General features: G+C 47.8%; 1 protein-coding gene across 1 annotated transcript in view; it reads right to left on the bottom strand.

Moving 5' to 3' along the window:
- Pptc7 (PTC7 protein phosphatase homolog) overlaps window positions 1-18905 on the bottom strand; it is a 40607-nt gene that overhangs the window by 14452 nt on the left and 7250 nt on the right. Inside the window, exon 2 of the mRNA XM_021163649.2 lies at window positions 981-1160. Coding sequence (XP_021019308.1) covers window positions 981-1160 — 180 coding nt within the window. The remainder of the gene's footprint in view (window positions 1-980; window positions 1161-18905) is intronic.

Genomic DNA, 18905 nt, shown 5'->3' with positions numbered 1-18905 from the left:
AAGAAAGAAAGAAAGAAAGAAAGAAAGAAAGAAAGAAAGAAAGAAAGAGAGAGAGAGAAAGAAAGAGAGAAAACGAGAAGAAAAAGCAGGACATCTGCGCTGTAATTGGCTGCTCTAGGCCCAAGTAAATGCCCAGGTCGGGAAACGATGCCCACAGAAAGTGCTGGACACTGTCTAGGAAATACTTTCTACTCAGAGGCTATGTGATTTGCCCACAGTCATACAGCTCTGACAGAGACTAGGACAGGACCTAGAATGTCCCACTGACCCATGACAATCTCTGACTGCAACAAGAGAAGCAGGGAGCTGGCCCAGCAAAGGCCCTGCCAGCCTGCACCCCAGCTCCAGGACCCAAGTGCTGCAGAGACAATCTACTCCAGGAGGCTGTGCTCTAACCTCCACACTGTGCCGTGGCATCTGTGACCCCACACACAAAATAAGATAAATAAATGAAATGCAATAATAAGAAGCGGTCAGGGGGCTGTGAGCTGGCTCAGCAGGTAAAGTGTTTGATGCCAAGGCTTGACCACTTGAATCTGATGCACATGGAAAGGAAAAGATGGACCCCTCCTCCCGAGTTGTCCTCTGACCTCCATATCCACTCGTGCACGCACAGACACTACTACTACTACTAAAATAGTTACTTTAAAAGGAAGAAAGGCCATATCAAGCTGAACCCCAGGAGAGCTCTCAGTGGGGGAAAGACAGGTGGGCAGTGAGAAAAGAATCTCTGTGGAGAAGGGGAAGGAGAAGCTCACTTTAAACATAGGTGTGGGCGAGGGAGGCCCTCTAGTAACCAGAAAGTATCTGGCAATGACGACCCTGGGCATGATGGCGCACAGCACACCTTTAATCCTAGCACTCAGGAGGAAGGGGCAGCAGCTCTCTGAGTTCAAGACCAGCCTGAACTACAGGTAAGATCTGGTTTGGTTGGCTATCAGTGGATGATGCTGTAAGGAGAGGCTCAGATGTCTACTCACCCAGCAAAGGAACTTTGTTTTGCAGCAACTCACAGTAGCTTGTGGTGAGAATCCCAACAGGATTGCTGGGGACAAAGCGTCCTTCTTTCACTAACCGCTCGCATGTTCGCATTAAAGTCCCTGAGAACTGAGATGGGTCCACTCCATAGTCTCTCCACCCTCCGACGCCATCCGCAACTCCTGAAAGAGAAGAAGTGCTCTTCAGACCATGATCATTGGCTGAGAACTTAGCTCAGCGGCAGAGCTCCTCCCTCCCATGCACAAGAAACCAGGGTCAGCAGCTTCCCTGCACCCCTTACTCCCTCCGCCTCTCCCTAGCAGCTCCCCGGTGCACACTGGTGCTGGGACTCATGAAGACTCATTTAGGAGCACCACTGCACAAACTAACATCTCTGTCCACACTGCCAAACCATCTGCTTACTCTCTGGTCTTTTGAATATTCATGAATAACTGATAGCATACACCTTTGACCCCAGCACTTGGGAGGCAGAGTCAGGTGCATCTCTGTGGGTCTGAGGCCAGCCTGGTCTTCAGAGTGAGTTCCTGGACAGCAAGAACTACATAATAACGAGACCCTGTGATAGGAAGTACTGGATTTATTCGTGTGAGGGTTTTTTCTGGCATCATTGTGCCTGCTGCCTGCAGAGAGCAGAAGACGACGGACATTAGCTCCTCTGTGAGCCACCATGTGGATGCTGGGAACTGAATTCAGGCCCTCTGCAAGAGCAGCCAGTGCTCTTAACTGCTGAGCCACCTCTCCAGGCCCTGGCTTTTTTTCTTTAAGTCCAAGGTTAGTGATGATAACTTTTGGGCCACAGCTGAGAATGAGTACACGAAAGGAAAGCAGAGCCAGAACAAGCACTTGTGCACACGGAACTAGATCTCAGAAGCAAGACAGGCGCGTGCACACGCAACACACAGAGATAACGAAATTTAAGAAATGAAGAACAGAACAGAAAACGCCATCCCTTTGCTCTTCCTGCCCTGTGCAGCTGGCCAGTCCATGTGTGCTGAGGGGCTCTGGGAAAGGATGCTCCATACCAAGCTTTTCTGAGTGCACTGTGAGAACTTAGAAGGGACAAGGGACAGTGCTCTAGCTGTTTTATACTGACTCGGGATTCCTAATACTCTGGGAGCTAGGCCTGGTAGTGCAGGGCTGTAAACCAAGCTACTCAGGAAGACTCTAAGTACAGGCCAGGCCGGACAGGTTCTTGATTCTGTCTCAGTAAGTCAGAAATGTGCTGGGCCATAGCTCAGGTGTAGGCTCCTGCCTAACACTCACAAGACCTAGTGCTTCAAACAAAGAACATTTTGGTAGAAATTATAGCCCTGGCTGTCCTGGAGCTCACTCTGTAGACCAGGCTGGCCTTGAACTCAGAGATCTGCCTGCCTGTGCCTCCTGAGTACTGGGACTAAAGGTGTCTACTACCACTATCTGGTATCACTTTTTCTTAAGATATGTAAAGTCATTCTATTCTACTGGATGACACTAATGTGAACTGTCCTAGGTCCATGGGGCTGCTGGTGAGTGCAGAGTCTGCTGGACGCTCCCTTTAGCAACAGGGAACGAGTGTTCAGTCAACAGAACCTGGACGTCACTCTTGTACCAGCTCCCATCGCACCCCTTGCAAAACAACATGCTTCTTAACTCTTTCCAAAGTTAAAATCAATTACTGCCTTCTGGCATTAAAGAAACAGAAAAGTGTCAGACATATACACGTTTTTAAGGTTTTCTATGTCTTTTCTGGAAGGAGCTGTAAGAAATATGAACAATAGTTGTTTTAGAAGCCAGGCAGTGGTGGCGCACGTCTTTAATCCCAGCACTTAGGAGGCAGAAGAAGGGGCATTTCTGAGTTTAAGGCCAGTCTGGTCTACAAGTGAGTTCCAGGACAGCTAGGGCTACACAGAGAAACCCTGTCTCGGGAAACAAACAAACAAAAAAGAACAATAATTGTTTTAGAAATGAGAGACTGATTTCTAAATTCTAGGGCAGTGGTTGTGGGGTTGTGACCCCTTTTGGGGTCAAACAACCCTTTCACAGGGGTCACCTGAGACCACCATTATTTACATTATATTTATTATATTTATATTATGACTCATGATAGTAGCAAAATTATAGTTATGAAGTAGCAATAGAATAATGTTATGGTAGGGGGGTCACCATAACATGAGGAACTGAAGGGACACAGCTAATGGAGTTTGAGAACCACCACACTAGGAACATCTGGAGATGCAGCGCAGTGGTTACAACACGTGCCTGGGATGTGTGAACATTGTAACATACCATTTCATACTATTTTTATCTTTACCAAAAGCAGGTGCCACAGCTTGAGTGTGTTATATGTATGTGCCCATGTGTGTGAAGACAACTGTCCACCTTCCCATCATCATTTCCGTGTGCGTGTGTGCGTGCGTGTAGGTCAAGGAAGTCGTCCGTCAGGGTGCTTTTCTCCATCCACCTTGTGTGGCTCCTGGGGCTCCAGGTCACCAGGCTCGCAGAGAAAGCTGCTCTGCTGACCACTGAGCCGCCTTGCTGGCCTGCCACCTTCTCTTGTGAGACCGTGTCTCCCTGAACCTTGAGCTTGCTGACTCAGCAGGGCAGCCCCTCCCCCCCAGCTCTGTGCTTATGATGCACACTGCTTGCTACCCTAGTCTTTTATGTGGGTGCTGGAACCAAACTCAGGCCATCATGCTTACGCAGTGGGCACTTTACCAACAACAAATGCTGTCATCTCCCTAACTCCAAAACTTCTATTTTTAAATCTGGGGGGAGGAGCAGAAAAGATGGCTAAATTGATAATAGCCAAGCAGAATTTGATTTTTAATGAAGTAAATGGAGGGGGGCAAGCATGGTGGCTAATACCAGTAATTCCAACACTTGGGAGGTGGGAAGCATAGAGCTCAAAGCCAACCGTGTGGAGATAGCCTTTCTCATACACACACTCGTGCTCGGGGACACATATACAGGCACAGCACATGAACACACACATCAAAAGATAAAAAAGACCCGGGCAGTGGTGGCACATGCCTAATTGTGCCACTTGGGAGGCAGAGGCAGGCAGATCTCTCAGTTCGAGGCCAGCCTGGTCTACAGAGTGAGTTCCAGGACAGCCAGGGCTACACAGAGAAACCCTGTGTCAGAAAAAAAGAAAAAAAAAAAAAAAGAGAGAGAGAAAGAAAGAAAGAAAGAAAGAGAAAAAGAAAACGCAGATTTGCTTATTTATTTTTTATTTAATTGTTTGTATTATAAAGCTCAAGAACTCTACTACCTAGCTACATCCCTAGACCAAATCTAGGGCCTTCTGAGTCCGAAACGCCCTCCCACACAACATTTACATTTGTGTACATTCATCTGTCACAGGCATCTTCAAGGAACGTAGGTGGACAACACTGGCTCACGGTGATGAACACAGGAAACTCCCTGGTGCAGCTTATAGGAAACAGAAGGAAGCCAACGGAGGAGGGGACAATAGCAGCAGCTTCCTCAGTTATGTGGCCACCAGCAAGCCAAGCCTCCCTTTGGAGTAATTCCAAACCAGCTGATGGGATGGGATGAAGCCTGGCATGTGTCTCAGAAGAACTGGGGGTGGAGGAGTGGGTGACAGAGCAGAGGCAAGTCAGGCCTGGTCATGAATGGAGTGTTGTTGAAACTGAATGAGAGCTGCACTCGCCTCTACCTTGAGAGCCTGGAAAATTCCCACATCACCAAGTTTAAGTAAAATGACGGCAACACTAACAAAGTCAAAGGAAAGCCACCCTCGGGCCTGCTTTGTGGAGGAGTCTGCTTCAGTGGGAGCTGCCAGGTGAGGGTTACAGTCATGGGAACCTATGAACTTAGCAGCAGGCTGGGGTGCAGGCAAGAGCCACAGGAGACCCCCCTCACCTCCCAGGAGCAGGTGTAGACAGGGAGAACAAACAAGGGGAGGATGCTTACTGCCCTGCTTCTGAGGAACTCTTCCCTCACAGGGCTTTCACAGGGCTTAACTGCAACAATTTATGTTAAAACACAGAACGGGAGATTCCAGCCCTGGGCACACCATCTGATGATGAATCACGCATGCATCCTCTACTGTGTGCAGGGAAAAATTTGCTCTTAACCAGGCCCTGGTCCAAAACCACAATGAACTTAAATTACAAATCAGCGGACTGAGTGGCTGGACTGTCCTTCCTTGCCAGCCATCTTCTCCTGGAGTAGGCCAACCTTTTAGGTACCTGTTGCCTTTAGCAGACAGATCCCAGGCAAAATGCCACGGGCTCAATCTCTTGAGAGGAAAAAGAAACTCAACATTACTTCAGCTTTCCAATAAAGCCAAAGAGGGAAGTTTACATCTGGAAATCACTCACTCACTAACGTACCAGGAGAAGAGGTGGATGTGGAGTAACCTACACCACATGTATTTCTGACACTCAGACCACAAAGAGAAGGCGAGCCAAGCCTGAATAAAGCTGTTATCCAAAATGCCTTTATATGGAAAAGACAAAACCCCTACCCAAACTGCTAAAACTGTGACCTGGAAGATTCCTAAAGACCCCTCACCCCCAAGAAGCCAACACAGTATTAGCCAGCAGCAGCAGCAGCAGCAGCCATGTGGCAACAGCATCTGGGGTCACAGTGTGTGGCAGCCCCGCATGCCTGCATTACTTGAGTCCTAGCATGAATGGGAAGTGTTTACAGGCTACTGAGGGAAGAAAGCAGGCCTTCTTTGCAGTGGCACTTGGCTGTCCCTAGAGGGTCCTCTAATTTTCACAGACAGGGAAGGGCACGGGAAGGAACCTGCCTCACAGGGAGCTGACCCTCCATGACTCCTGAGTGTGCAGATCTGCTTGCTATGAATGTAAGACAGCCTGGATTACAAAACACTCAGTGCCAGCAACAAGAACACTGCAAGGCAGCCTTCGGAGTTTGCTACTGAACACACAGAAAAGGTGTGTTCGGTAAGGTCTTTGGGTCTAGTGTATTAATTAAATGTATTAAATAAAATTAACTGCATTGCGTTAATCTAAGTTTTATTACATTTTTAACTAGGGGTGGGGAGAGACCTGGGCATGCCAAAGTCCACGTGTGTCAGTCAAAGGATGATATGTGAACGTCCAGAGTTCTCCTGCTCCGTGTGCCGCACAGATCAGGCTCAGGGCGTCATCAGACTTAGCAGGAAAGCCTTTGCCTTCTGAGCCATCTTTCTGGCTCTCCATCTCCACTGTTTTCCCCCAAGGTCTGATCATTTATTTGTGACTCTTACTTATTTTGGACTGGACTCAGAGGTAGAAGCGCTCAGCGAGCACAGCCTCCACCTCCTGGTAATCTGTTCCTGGCAGTTCTCTTTGGCTACCTTCATTCTCTCAGCTAAACGTTTATTCTGCAGCCTCTCGTTTTCCTTGGTGCGTTGTTTCTTCAGAGCAATAGGTCTACGTGACAGGACCTGTGTAATAAGACGCTCAATCTTGGGCGCGTTAGTCCTGGCCTCTCGTTTTCTTTGTTTAAAGGCTTCTGATGACATTTGGTGAGAATTATCTCCTTTAGAGAGATTAAAAAGCTTTTGGATTCTGCTGGCTCTTTTAAGCCCCAACTGCTAGGGCACAGTAGTATCTGTCAGTCCAGGAATATCCTCTGTGTCTTCGGTTTTACATAGCCAAGTTGAGAACACTCAGATTGGCACCCACAATGCATCTGCAAACAGACCTGTGCTTCCTCTCTCTCTCCTCGGTCCATAACAAAAAACTCTCCTCATCACCAGCAGGAGCACTCTCCTCGGGTCAAGACTATTTGTTTCATGGGAAAACTGTCACCCCCGCCATTGCCTTGGACCATATGGCCTTCCACTCTTCCCCCAGAGTATCGGTGGCTGCGTCCATGGCTATGTGCTCTGTGAGACTTGGGTAGCTGTTCCCCTTGTAGATTAGTGAGCAATGTCCAGACAGAAACTAAGCTTCCCCCCCCCCCATGGCTTTATTGGAAAGTTGAAGTGCTGTTTGAGATTTTTTTTTTTGTCCTCCTCAAGAGATTGAGCCCATGGCATTTTGCCTGGGGTCCTTGTCCGATAAAAGGCAGGGTTACCTAAAGGTTGGGCTGGCCTGGGAGACGCCTGGCTGTGTGGAAGAGCTGTCCAATCACTCACACCGTGCTACCCCGCATGAAGCTCTCTCTTGCCCACTGTCCACTTCGATGAATTTCTGATCCCAGTGTCTGGGAAGGAAATCTTCAGCTTCATCCTGACACAGCAGATGGCCTAGAAGGTACCATGAAAGAGAGCTCCTTTTTTGTTTTGTTTTTGGAGACAGGGTTTCTCTGTGCAGCCCTGGTTGTCCTGGAATTCACTCTGTAGACTAAGCTGGCCTTGAACTCACACAGACCCACTTGCCTCTTCTGGGATTAAAGGCTTGACCACTATAGCCCAGTGACCTCCATGTTTTTGAAAGACTTATACCATGTTGCCAAGTCAGTCTTAAAACCCCCGGCTCAAGCAATCCTCCTGCCTCAGGCACTGCAGTGGTTGAGACTATAGTCCCAGCTGGCACACGGCTCCTTAACACTTTGAATGTAAGTACTAAGAACTCCAAGACTGCACACAGGGCTTGTGGAATCTTGCCACTGGATAGCACTACTTATACAACAGAAGGCCGCCAAGGCTCTCAAGTCGTAAAGACAGAAGCAAAGCTACATTTTGAAAGAGCAATACTCAGAGCATGTGCAAAGAATGGTCTGGGAGCAGGAAGACATGAAGGGCTGGGGAGAGAAGGCTAGAACAGGCAATGACTGAAATAACCAGAAAGGGACTCCTGGAGCCCACCGCAGCACATTCTACATCAATACCTTTTTGGATTTTGTTTTGTTTGTTTTTGAGGAAGGGTCTCTCTATGTAGTCCCAGCTGTCCTAGAACTTGCTATGTAGGGCAGGCTGGCCTTGACCTCATAGAAAGATCCTCCTGGTTCTGTCTCCCATGCCCTATCCCACCCAGCCTGTACCAGTAGTTTCAGGACTTGAGACACAGTAGTGTCGACTAGATGATGTACATAGAGCTGGAAGGGCATGGAGAGCCAATGCAAGGCTCCGGACTCTCCTGGGATGTGTGTGAAGCTCTCGAGCCAGCAGGTGTCCTTGCAGAAGTGTCTGCATGAAACCAGGAACTGAGCTCCATGTGATTTGACACCACAGTGGTGCTTGAGAGGCTCGGGGAAAAGTAAGGAATTGCAGGGGTATGTGCTCAAAGTGATTTTATTTTAGGAATGAGAATCCTGGCCAAATGGCTCACCCATTTGACATCCTGTGTACTGTCTTACATCAGACAACAAGTGATTGAGATCAAGGAAGTACATGTGCCTAGCCTGTGATCTATTCTCTAAGCAGAGAAGGAGGCTGAGTTATAGCGAGTGGCCCTTCATGTCACCTGAAGCCAGCATGCAGAAGCTGCCTTTAACTCACTGTAACTATCTTATGTTCCCAGTAGTAATGTCACGTGAACATACAGTAGCTCCAGTGGCTCCTTTGACCCCAAATTCAATTACAACTATTATTGGATTAAGGTAATGGTTACACATCAGAAGAGCTGAGCAAAAGCCTGAGAAGAGACTAGAGAGCACAGAAGTCCTCTAGTTCTGTCGCCATGGCCTGAGTTGGAAGTGATCAACTACACACGACTTATGCCATTACACTTGGGGTTTGTTTTTTGAGACAGGGTCTCTCTGTCACCTGAAGCTGTTCTTGAACATGCAGAAGTCTCCTTTCTGGCCTGACCTCCTGAATGTCAGGGATTACAGGCAGGAGCCACTTATAGGATGCAGATCTTAGCAGTTGTGTTAAGTTTTCCCGTGCACTGATTTCCTAATAGAAGATATGCAAATGAAGCAAAGGCAACCCTGCCCTGCCTCCCATCATTTGATGGCAGCTGCCAAGAGCACTCCTTTCTTGGAGCCCCTTCCATCCTCAGGGCTTTCTTCCTCACCTTTCCTTAACAAATTATTTTTTTTCTCTTCTAATTACTTTTTAAGATTTATTTACTTATTTTATGTATATGAGCACACTGTACTGTCTTCAGATACACCAGCAGAGGGCATCAGCTCCCATTACAGATGGCTGTGAGCCGCCATGTGGTTGCTGGGAATTGAACTCAGAACCTCTGGAAGAGCAGCCAGTGCTCTTAATCTCTGAGCCATCTCTCCAGCCCCTCTAATTACTTTTATAAATGGAATTCTAAGTAACAAAATTTTTCATTTTTTAAATTAGAATACTTTTCCCTTCATCAGTTACCACCATACAAAAATGGCGCTGAACTCTAAGAAAATAAATAAATAAATAAATAAAAATAAATGGCGCTGAAGGGCTGGGATGAAGTTAACTGCACAGGGCAAGTTCATCAAGCCTACGCCCTGAGCTCAAGCCTCACTATGGCACTTTAAACCCTGCATCTCCCCAGCTGCTCACTGGGGCTGCAAAAGGCAGACAGACCTAGGAAGGCCTCTAAACTAAGCTGCCATTAGCATGAATGCCTCTAATAGCCCACTACACTCCCAGCCACATCAGGTACATACTGAGACTGCGCATGTGTGTGTGTGTGTGTATGTGTGTGTGTGTGTGTGTGCGCACACACACATGTGACAATGCCACATGTGTCCAGAAGAGGGTGTCAGGTTTCCTTGGAGCTAGAGTTATAGGTGGTGGTGAGAAACTCAACTTGGATGCTGGGAACCAAACATGGACCCTCTTGCAAGAATAATACTCGATCTTAATGGCAGAGCTGTCTCTCCGGCCTCTTCTGTACCCCCTTTTACACACACCTCCCAGACTGACCTTCGATTATTTTTAAGATCATTCTGGACAACGACAACTAGAGAACACTGCATTCCAGTTCTAATATAAACATCAATGAAGGACACATGGCAATTTGCCTTTATCACAACATATTTAACACAGGCGACGGCAAAACTGCAAATGGTACATAGCCTCTCACAAGGGAGCATGTTTCATTGACACGGGAGCCTTACACTTCAGCAAGGCAAGCTGCTTCTCAGGGGTTGGTTTTCTGTCAGTAAAACACATCTCATGTGGCTTAGATGGGAGTACCTGCTATGAAGGGAAACTCCAGGACAAAAACCTATGACTCAAGCTGGAGCAAGAGCCGAGTAGTAGATGGCAGGAGCCGCTCACAGGCAGGGCGGATCTCCTGAGACAGCGCTTAGCAGTGCTTCTCCAGCTCTGTAGAGACAGAGACTCATCCAAGTCAGGGCTCCCCTGCAACCCTGGCAAGGCACCACAACACAAAGAGTAGGATCCGATGAAAATGAGACCTAAGCACACAGTTGACTCTGGGTCAATAGGAACAGGTCATATTTACACCAACATCTCTGAAGCTTCAACTACTGGGGCATTGGGGAACACTCCCCTGTGACTCAGGACGGAGAAATGGATCTGCAAATGATTATCCCAAAGGAAATGAAAAAAGCAAGATTACTGAAAAACTCTGTTCGCCCATCAAGCTGCTGCCCAGTCCGATGGGCTCTTAACAGTCCTCAGTCCTCGAGGGGAGAGATCCCAGGGATTACAAGGCTCTGTCTGCCTGCCTTAACAGGCCAGGAATTCCCTCTGCACAAAGCTTCCTCAAAGCAACCACTCTGCGTCAACCACAAAGAAACCTGTGCCTGTCGGCTCCAGAGGCTCAGTCTCCACCAAGCTCTCCAAGGAGAATAGCGAAGATCAGGCTCAAGGACAGAGAGGAAGAAAGGGTTTGGCCTGTAAGGAACCCAGACTCTACCAAAGAAATGGACTGCCCAGGGCAACAGTCAAGAGACCCAAGCAGGAGCAGACGGCCTGTTTTAGAGGTTTCAGAATCTGAGGAAGACAAAAACAGCCACTTATTCCTAAGCATGAAGACTACTCAGTAATCAAGCTAAAGAGTGTGCACGGAACTCTCTCGGAACTCTCCACCTTAGTTCTTGACCCAAGGCGTCATGCTTGCTCTCTAACTTTAGCTCCCCATAACCAATAACTCAAACTGCAGCAGATCTGACTTCTCTGGCCTCCGAGAGCACCTGTACTCACTCTCTCATGCATTCTCTCCCTGACCCCCTCTGCTACACAACACACACACAAAGTCTTAAAAAACAAACAAACAAGTAACTAGGTGTGGTGGTGATACCCTTAATCCCAGTGCCTGGGAGGCAGCAACAGGTGGATCTGTGAGGCCAGACCTGAATGGGGCCTGGTCTACAGAGTAAGTTCCAGGATAGCCAGAGTTACATAATAAAGCCCCCTCTCTTTGAAGAAAAAAAAAAAAAAAAGGCAAATACTGTTACTGTGGGATTATCTATTCTAGCCCAACTGCCAATTGCAGCTTGGGGACCTGGCTGGTAACTTACAGATTTAATATGAATCGCTGGCCAGCCAGACTCCCTCCAGACACTACAGAGCTGATGGCTGTCTCTCTGAAGTCACTTCAATCCTTTCTGGCCTCCAACACAATCCTCCCCAAATGTTGGGTGTTGTTAGCTATGCTCTCTGGTCTGGAGGAAGCAGGCAACAGATCATCACCTGGGAGGAGAGAGATCCTGCCTGGGTCCTGCCTGCAGTCAGTGTTGAGACTAAGTGGACAGAGCTGAGGGTCTGGAAGAGCTGTCCACTGGGTACTTTTCTGAGCCCTCACTCAGGATGAGAGAAGGGCTTTCCTTCTCTTTTCCTTCCACACCACTGCCCCTAAGGGTACTACTATTTCTAACAACTGAGTGTGCCCTTTCCCCCTCTCTGCCCTCTACACCAAAGCCTGACCATCTGGCCCTAAGTTCCTAAGCCCATTCAGTCCTTCTGCCTCACCTCTCCAATGTAGTAGGTGGGAAACAGGATACCTCAAAAAAACATGTATGTTTAACCTGATCCCAGTATTGCCTGCTTTCTTCACCCCTCTGTAAAATAAAGAGCTGGGCCTGACCAGAACAGCAACCCCTGAGAGAGGCTGAGCACCCCAGGCAGGTTTTGTAGTCCAAGCCCCATACTTTGGGCTGGAGAGATGGCTCAGCAGTAAAGAGCACTGGCTGCTCTCACAGAGGACCTGGGTTCAATTCCCAGCACCCACATGGCAGCTGTGTCACAGCTCTATGTGAGTGCTGTTTCTGTTCCAGGAGATTTGACACCCTTACACAGGCAGGCAGACAGACAGACAGGCAGAGAGGCAGACAACATATTAATAAGCTTAAAATTAAAATAATTGTTAAAAACACACCATCCACCAACAGTTGGCCATGTGCAGAGAGGCTTCAACACCAATGCTATCTGTATCCAACTCTGTTGTTACATTAAGTGGGCACCTCAAGGTGGCCAGGAAATGAGTAATTTCTTCTTTTTCAAAAACATTTTTATGTTGTTTTTTTAAAGATCTTCATTTTATTTATCGCTATGTATCTGTGTACTCTATATGTAAGCAGGTGCTTTCAGAGGCCAAAACAAGGGGTTAGGATCCCCTAGAGATGGAGTTACAGGCATCTGTGAGCCTGATGTGGGTCTGGGAACAGAACTCAGATCCACGGGCAAAGCGGTTAAGTGCTCTTAGCACTGAGCCATCTGTGCTGGGTAGTTTGATGTCAACTGGACACAAAATAAAGCCATCTGAGAGGAAGGGACATCAGTTAACAAAATGACTCTAGGGGCTGGAGAGATGGCTCAGAGGTTATGAGCATTGGTTGTTCTTCCAGAGGTCCTGAGTTCAATTCCCAACAACCACAGGGTGGCTCACAACCATCTATAATCAGATCTGGTGCCCTCTTCTGCCCTGTGGGGATACATGCAGACAGAATACTGTATACATAACAAATAAATAAATCTTTACCAAGGAAAAAAAGAAAATGCCTCCATAGAAGCCAAACATGGGCCAGGCAGTGGTGTTCAGGGGTCAAAAGCAGGTCAGTCTCTGAGTTCAAGGCCAGCCTGGTCAACAAAGTGAGTTCCAGGACAGCCAGGGCAACACAGAGAAACCCTGTCTCAAAAAAAAAAAACAAAAAACAAAAAACAAAAAAAAAAACAAAAACAAAACAATGGAAAAAGAAAGAAAAAAGAAGTCCCCACAAGATCTAGTCAGAGGGCATTTTTTAAAAAAATCAAGTGATTGATAGGGGGAGGGGTGCAGGCCACCATTGTGGGTGGGGCCATCCCTGGGCTGGTGGTCTTGGGTGATATAGGAAAGCAGGCTGAACAAGCATGGGGAGCAAGGCAGAAAGCAGCACCCCTCCATGGCCTCTTCAGCAACCCCTGCCTCCAGGTTCCTGCCCTGCTTGAGTTCCTGTCCTGTGAGCTCCTGTCCCGACTCCCCTCAGAGATGAAGGGTGAGGAGGTGTGAGCTGAATACCCCCTTTCCTCCCCAAGCGGTTTTGGCCATGGTGTTTCTCACAGCAACAGAAACCTAAGTAAGACACCATCTCAGAGATCCAGGTCAGTTCTCTAAGGCACTGTGTGTGCTGTGTGCATGTGTGTGGGAGAATGCCACAGCTCCCATGGAGGTCAGAGGACAGTGTGTGGGACTCAGGTCTCTCCTCACCACTATGTGATGTCCGAGGATAGAACTCAGGCAATCAAACTTAGCAGCAAAGCTCCCTCACCTGCTGAGCCATCTCTCCAGCCCTGACTCATTTATTTTTATCCTTTTATGTCCTATACTTTCAAGATTTTTAGTAATATTATCAATACATTTTTATAACAAAAACTATGTAAATCTAGTTAAAACTATATCCTACACTTATATTCTACCCTGAAGTTATTCAGCACATTTATCAACATCTACTACATGCAAGGCACTGAGACAGCTACAGGGATTTAGATTTCTTTTTCTTTTCTTTTTTTTTCTTTTTTTTTTTTTTGGTTTTTCAAGACAGGGTTTCTCTGTGTAGCCCTGGTTGTCCTGGAACTCACTCTGTAGACTAGGCTGGCCTCGAACTCAGTAATCTGCCTGCCCCTCTGCCTCCTGAGAGCTGGGATTAAAGGCGTGCGACACCACACCCGGCAGGGATTTAGATTTCTAAGAGCTCCTGCCCATAGAACGTACAGTGAAGCACTTACTGTGCTTGGGTGGAGGGTTAAGAGATTCAGGACAAGTTACTATAATACAACAAAATAGACATAAACCAGTGTGGTATTGTAAGATAATATAAACAGTAAAAACACAACCACTAGAGGCACACTGGTGTAGCTCTAGCCCTGAGTAGTGGAAACAGGAGGAACTCAAGGCTAACCTGGGCTATATGAGACCCTATCTGTTCCTCTTTGAAGGAAACTCAAAAAGCAAAAACTAAAACAAAGTCCTAAGCAGACTGTGTATGTAAAGGAAGGCATGGGAAAGTGTTGGAAGGATGCTGAGTCGGGCAGGCCCTGCCATCCTCACCAAGAAGGATAAAGTACAAGTCAGGAAGGCTCAGGGAGAAAGAGACCCACGTGGAGAAGCCTGGCCAAGAAGCTCTCACAGTCAGTCCCAACAGTGTGGCACAGGAGCCAGGGCGCTCAGGAGAGCCCTGGAGGGAAAAGCAGGCCTGCTGCCACCTAAGTCAACACTAGGCTCTTATTTGCCTCAATCAAGGGCTTTGTCCTACGATTAGCTTAGGTATAGCTGACACCTGCACAGTATTCTGACTCAGCAAAAACCACCTCCAGGAAAGAAGTTGCCATCAGTCTCCTTAATCGTCAGTACACTGGGCCAGGGTAGGCTCTGGGGCAGACATGGGCAACTCCAGCTAAGTCTTAGACTAAGACGGTCCAGAAGCAGCCTCAGCATCTTCATTTACATGTGAGAGGCTCATGCCATGGTCCTCTGAGGACAGCAGTGGCACTCACCTGTCAGAGTGCAGGTGCACGGAAGCCTGTGTGGTCACAGTGTGCTGCTCACAGCTGGCTGGGAGAAAAGCCAGCTGCGGTGTATCATGGTGCACACCAGTGATCCCAGCACTTGGGGGTGAAGAGGCAGAAGGATCATGCGTTCAAGGTCATTCTTGGCTTCATAGAGAGGAAAGGTCAGCCTGGGATGTATCAGATCTTGTCTCAAGCAAGCGAGGGGGTGGGGGGCCGAGCACACACACACACACACACATACACACACAACATCAACGGGGTGGAGATGGATGAAACAGCACTGTGAAGCATGCCAAGGCTTGGGGCCCACAGCACAGACAAAATGAAAGATTTTTTTAAAAGGACCAGATCTGATCCACAGAATTCATCCACATGGTGGCTCACAACTGTAAATCCAGCCCCAGAAGATCCAATGCCTTCTTCTGGCCTACATGGGCACCAGATACAGGCATACACACAGGAAATAGCCATGCACATAAAGTAATAATAAAGGTTGTTTTTTTATTTATTTGTTTTTTAAAGCAGTACAGAGGCTGGCGCAGTCTCCAGCGGGCAGGAGAGCGCTTGGAGCTTTTCCGACTCCCGTTCATAAGCCGCCAGCTCTCCAGACACTGGTCTGTGGTCACAACCAAAAGACAATGTCCACTTACAGATAATGTATAAAAGATGAGTGAGAGGATCCTTTCGGTTCTCCAGTCAACTCTCCAAGCCTGTCATTCAATAGCTCATTAAATATTCAACAGTGACATTTGCAAGTACTAAGGAAGAACCATTTATTTGTCTGCAAAAAAATACAAAGGAACAGAAAGATGCACCTGCACTCTGAGGACCTGAAACGCCTTTTCCCCAGAAGCAACTTCATTTAACAAGCATCTCTCAGGCACATGATGCCTGCTGTGTAGGGCTTGCTTTAAATGGGAATGCTAGACAATGGGCAATATACAAAGGGCTAACCATTTTCTCCAGTCATTGTGATAGCCTCAATGGCTGCTAACATCTTCTCTCAGTTGCTGGCCAACACCTGGCCCAGCAGTTCCCAAGCCCTTAGTGCAGGCTGAGATGTTCCTCTGAGCCCTGGCCCTCAATGTCTGCACAGCACAGGTGACTCTCATAGGTGTTGCTGTCCCAGCACTCAGCACTCCACAAGCCTAGAGATTCTACCTCCAAAGGCCACTAAGCAACCCTACCTTTCATTCCCAAACCTGGTCATTCCTCTTGCCGGTCCCAGCCCATCACAAGCAGTTCTTCAGCCTGCACTTCCAGTATAGAACTCCTGAGAATCTGCTGGATGCAAACCCAGCTCCCAACCCTTCCTCCCTCAGTATTCTGAGTCACAGTTCTAGTGATTCTGTCTGCCCTGCCTGCCAGCTCCTTCCAGCTGCCCTGGATCCAGCCCTGTGCGGCTCTGCTCTTTCACCTCACCACCATGTCCGCATACCCCTTCCATTGTAGAGGCCACCCTTACTTGCTTGTATATATACAGTATGCTTTAGGACACAAGGCACTAACAATGCTGCTTGCCTCTGAAGAGGGGCTTCAAAGAGAATGCAGGGAGAGGGGCTAACTCTGGGCTGCAAATCACACCGCCAGGATAAGAGGCTCAGTTTGGAAACTCCTGAGAGGTGAAAGGTGAATGCGCCCGCCCGGCCATCTGTTTCTGCCTCAGCTTTATATTTACCGCACGAAATAGTCTTGAGGTCAAAGCTCAGTCTTCAGCCCCCCCCCCCATTCCCTTGGCTTTGTCACAGGGCCATGTGGATATTTTCAGAGAAGTTGTCAACAGAAACTCAAGAGAGTAAAAACTTTTTGGTGACTTAGCTAAAATGTTGAAAAGCTTTTTCTACACTAATCAGTTTTGAATTTGAAGTCACACAGTACCCTGTGAAGAAGAAGAAAGACACGGGACCCTGTGAGGACACCCCCGATGAGATCTCGTTTCACAGGAAAACTCTATTACCCACTAGTGGCCAAAGCTCAGGTCCAGCTCTCAGGGAACAGCTCAAGTCTGACCTGACCCAGAGCTGCTGTCCAACACTGAAGTGAAAATACAAGCGCTTTTCTGTCTGCCTCACTCTGTGCAGCCAACCTTCAGCAGCTCCGATTCTGAGAAACCAGAAAACAAAAACGTGCTAGGGGATGGTAGCCTTGAAAGGTCAAAACAAGTGATCAATAAAAACAGTCTGTACAAAACAAACAAATAAACAAAATCCAAACCAACAGTCCTTTCATTCCTGGACCCACCATTCATTACGCATTTGTAGGAAGTCACTTTTGTAGACCCTGGAGGAGCTGCGGTCTCTTAGCAGTCTTTGTGATTCACACCAAGAACAGATATACGTTGTGGACAGCCTGCTAAGTACACGCACGTTAAATGTGACACCCGCCAGGCTGACATGAGCTTACTGGAGAATCTGATCCACAGCGCCTGGACGAGCATCAAGCACGCGACCTTTCTGCAGAGTTTTCGGGTGCTATGTGCAACAGGGCCTTGTGCACTCCTGGCCTGTTGCAGAGCTCCTCAATCCGCCCTAAGGAGCTATTCCCAATAAACAGAGGTCACCTCACTGTTACTTTATAGCAAAACTGAGTACAACCTAAATAATAAAAGCAGAGGGCCAATTCAGTACGTTCTAATGTATAATGCAGGAGATGTGATGAACTCTGCTTGTCAGTATAGACACATCCACACCAAGCCATACAGTGTGGAATATAAACTAGCACACTGCTCAACAGTGTGGCAAGGCCAGGGGGCGCAGTGCTGCCTGCAGCCAAGGTATGTGCTACCAGTGTTTTACACACTACTCTTTATGAGCAGGCGTTATTTTATAAGCTCAAAGCTGAAGCACTAGACATTTAAAAGCACTAGACAACGCAATTGAGTCATAGGTTTGAGTCTAACTTCAACACCAGCTGCACCAAACCTAGCGACTAGTTAACTTTACAGACGACTAAACGCAGCAGGTGACAGACAGGTCAGATGCAGCTGAGTCTGAAGCAACACAACTGCTCTGCTCTGCCATCTCCAGTGCTGCCTTCAGGGGCAGCAGATGACTCCTGGAGTGAGGTAAGCAAGCGGCATGGCTTAGGAGAAAGAAAGGGAGGTCTTTCCTCTTTACACAAAGGACCTGTTTGCTCCTCCAATCCACCCCCAAGTCCCCACTTGGCATCTTACTGAAGCACTCAGCCCCTCTTCCACTGTAATGATCTAAAAGTAAACTGGCAGGGCTGAGTCAAAAGCCAGCTCAAGCCCAGAGGAGGTAAAGTACCTGCTATCATCAGCTATGCCCTCTGGCCTTAGGATTGATTTCTATGAACTTTTTAGCAACAGAAAGAACACGAAGCTCACATTCATAAGTGTTCCTAACAGCAGCAGCACACTAGACACCCTTCACCACTTCTCTCTCAAAGGGACAGGAAGTTAGCACGTATTCTGAAAGTTAAGCTCGCCTCGCCAGGCATGTTATTTTCAAGGACTAAAGTCCAATTTCTGTAGAAATAAGATTCAAAAAATACAAACTGTTTTTCTGAGAAGTGTGAATCCCACGGCCTAGGCATAGCCGTAGGAAAGACACGGGAACTACATAAGGGAACTTGGCATTTAGCCTCACGTTGATGAGTATTTGATCTGCCAGAGGGCGTGCTTGTAGGTCACGTTCTGACCTGGTGTGGTGTTCCTGGAGCCGCACACCAGCACCAAGTCCACCTGGACACTGCTACAGCCTTTCAGATCACATGCTGCCTGCCCCGTTTGGTGATTTCTTAGCACCCCAAATCCCTCCCCAACGGGAGCCCATCTGCACCCTACCTTCCCCAGGGATTCAACAAGTCTTTGCAACTATCTATCTAAAAAGTACAAGCACTGTGCTTCTATAAAATCCAATGGCTTACTTACATCCAGAGCCCTCTAGAGATTATTATCACCTTGAGGGAAAAGCTGAAAGTCAGGACAATGTCAAGCTGAACCCAAAGTCTCCAAATTATAACTGGTGGCCAGGAAAAGTAGCTGAAGGCAATGGGTGAAAGTGAAGGTGTCTCCTAAGCACCTTACAAAGTCTAACTCGCCCACACAGCAGGGTGGGGTGGGGTGGAGCTCAGCAAACAGCAGGCG

Source organism: Mus caroli, chromosome 5, assembly GCF_900094665.2.
Source record: "Mus caroli chromosome 5, CAROLI_EIJ_v1.1, whole genome shotgun sequence".
Taxonomy (NCBI): domain Eukaryota; kingdom Metazoa; phylum Chordata; class Mammalia; order Rodentia; family Muridae; genus Mus; species Mus caroli.
This window is presented reverse-complemented; position numbering and strand designations above follow the sequence as displayed.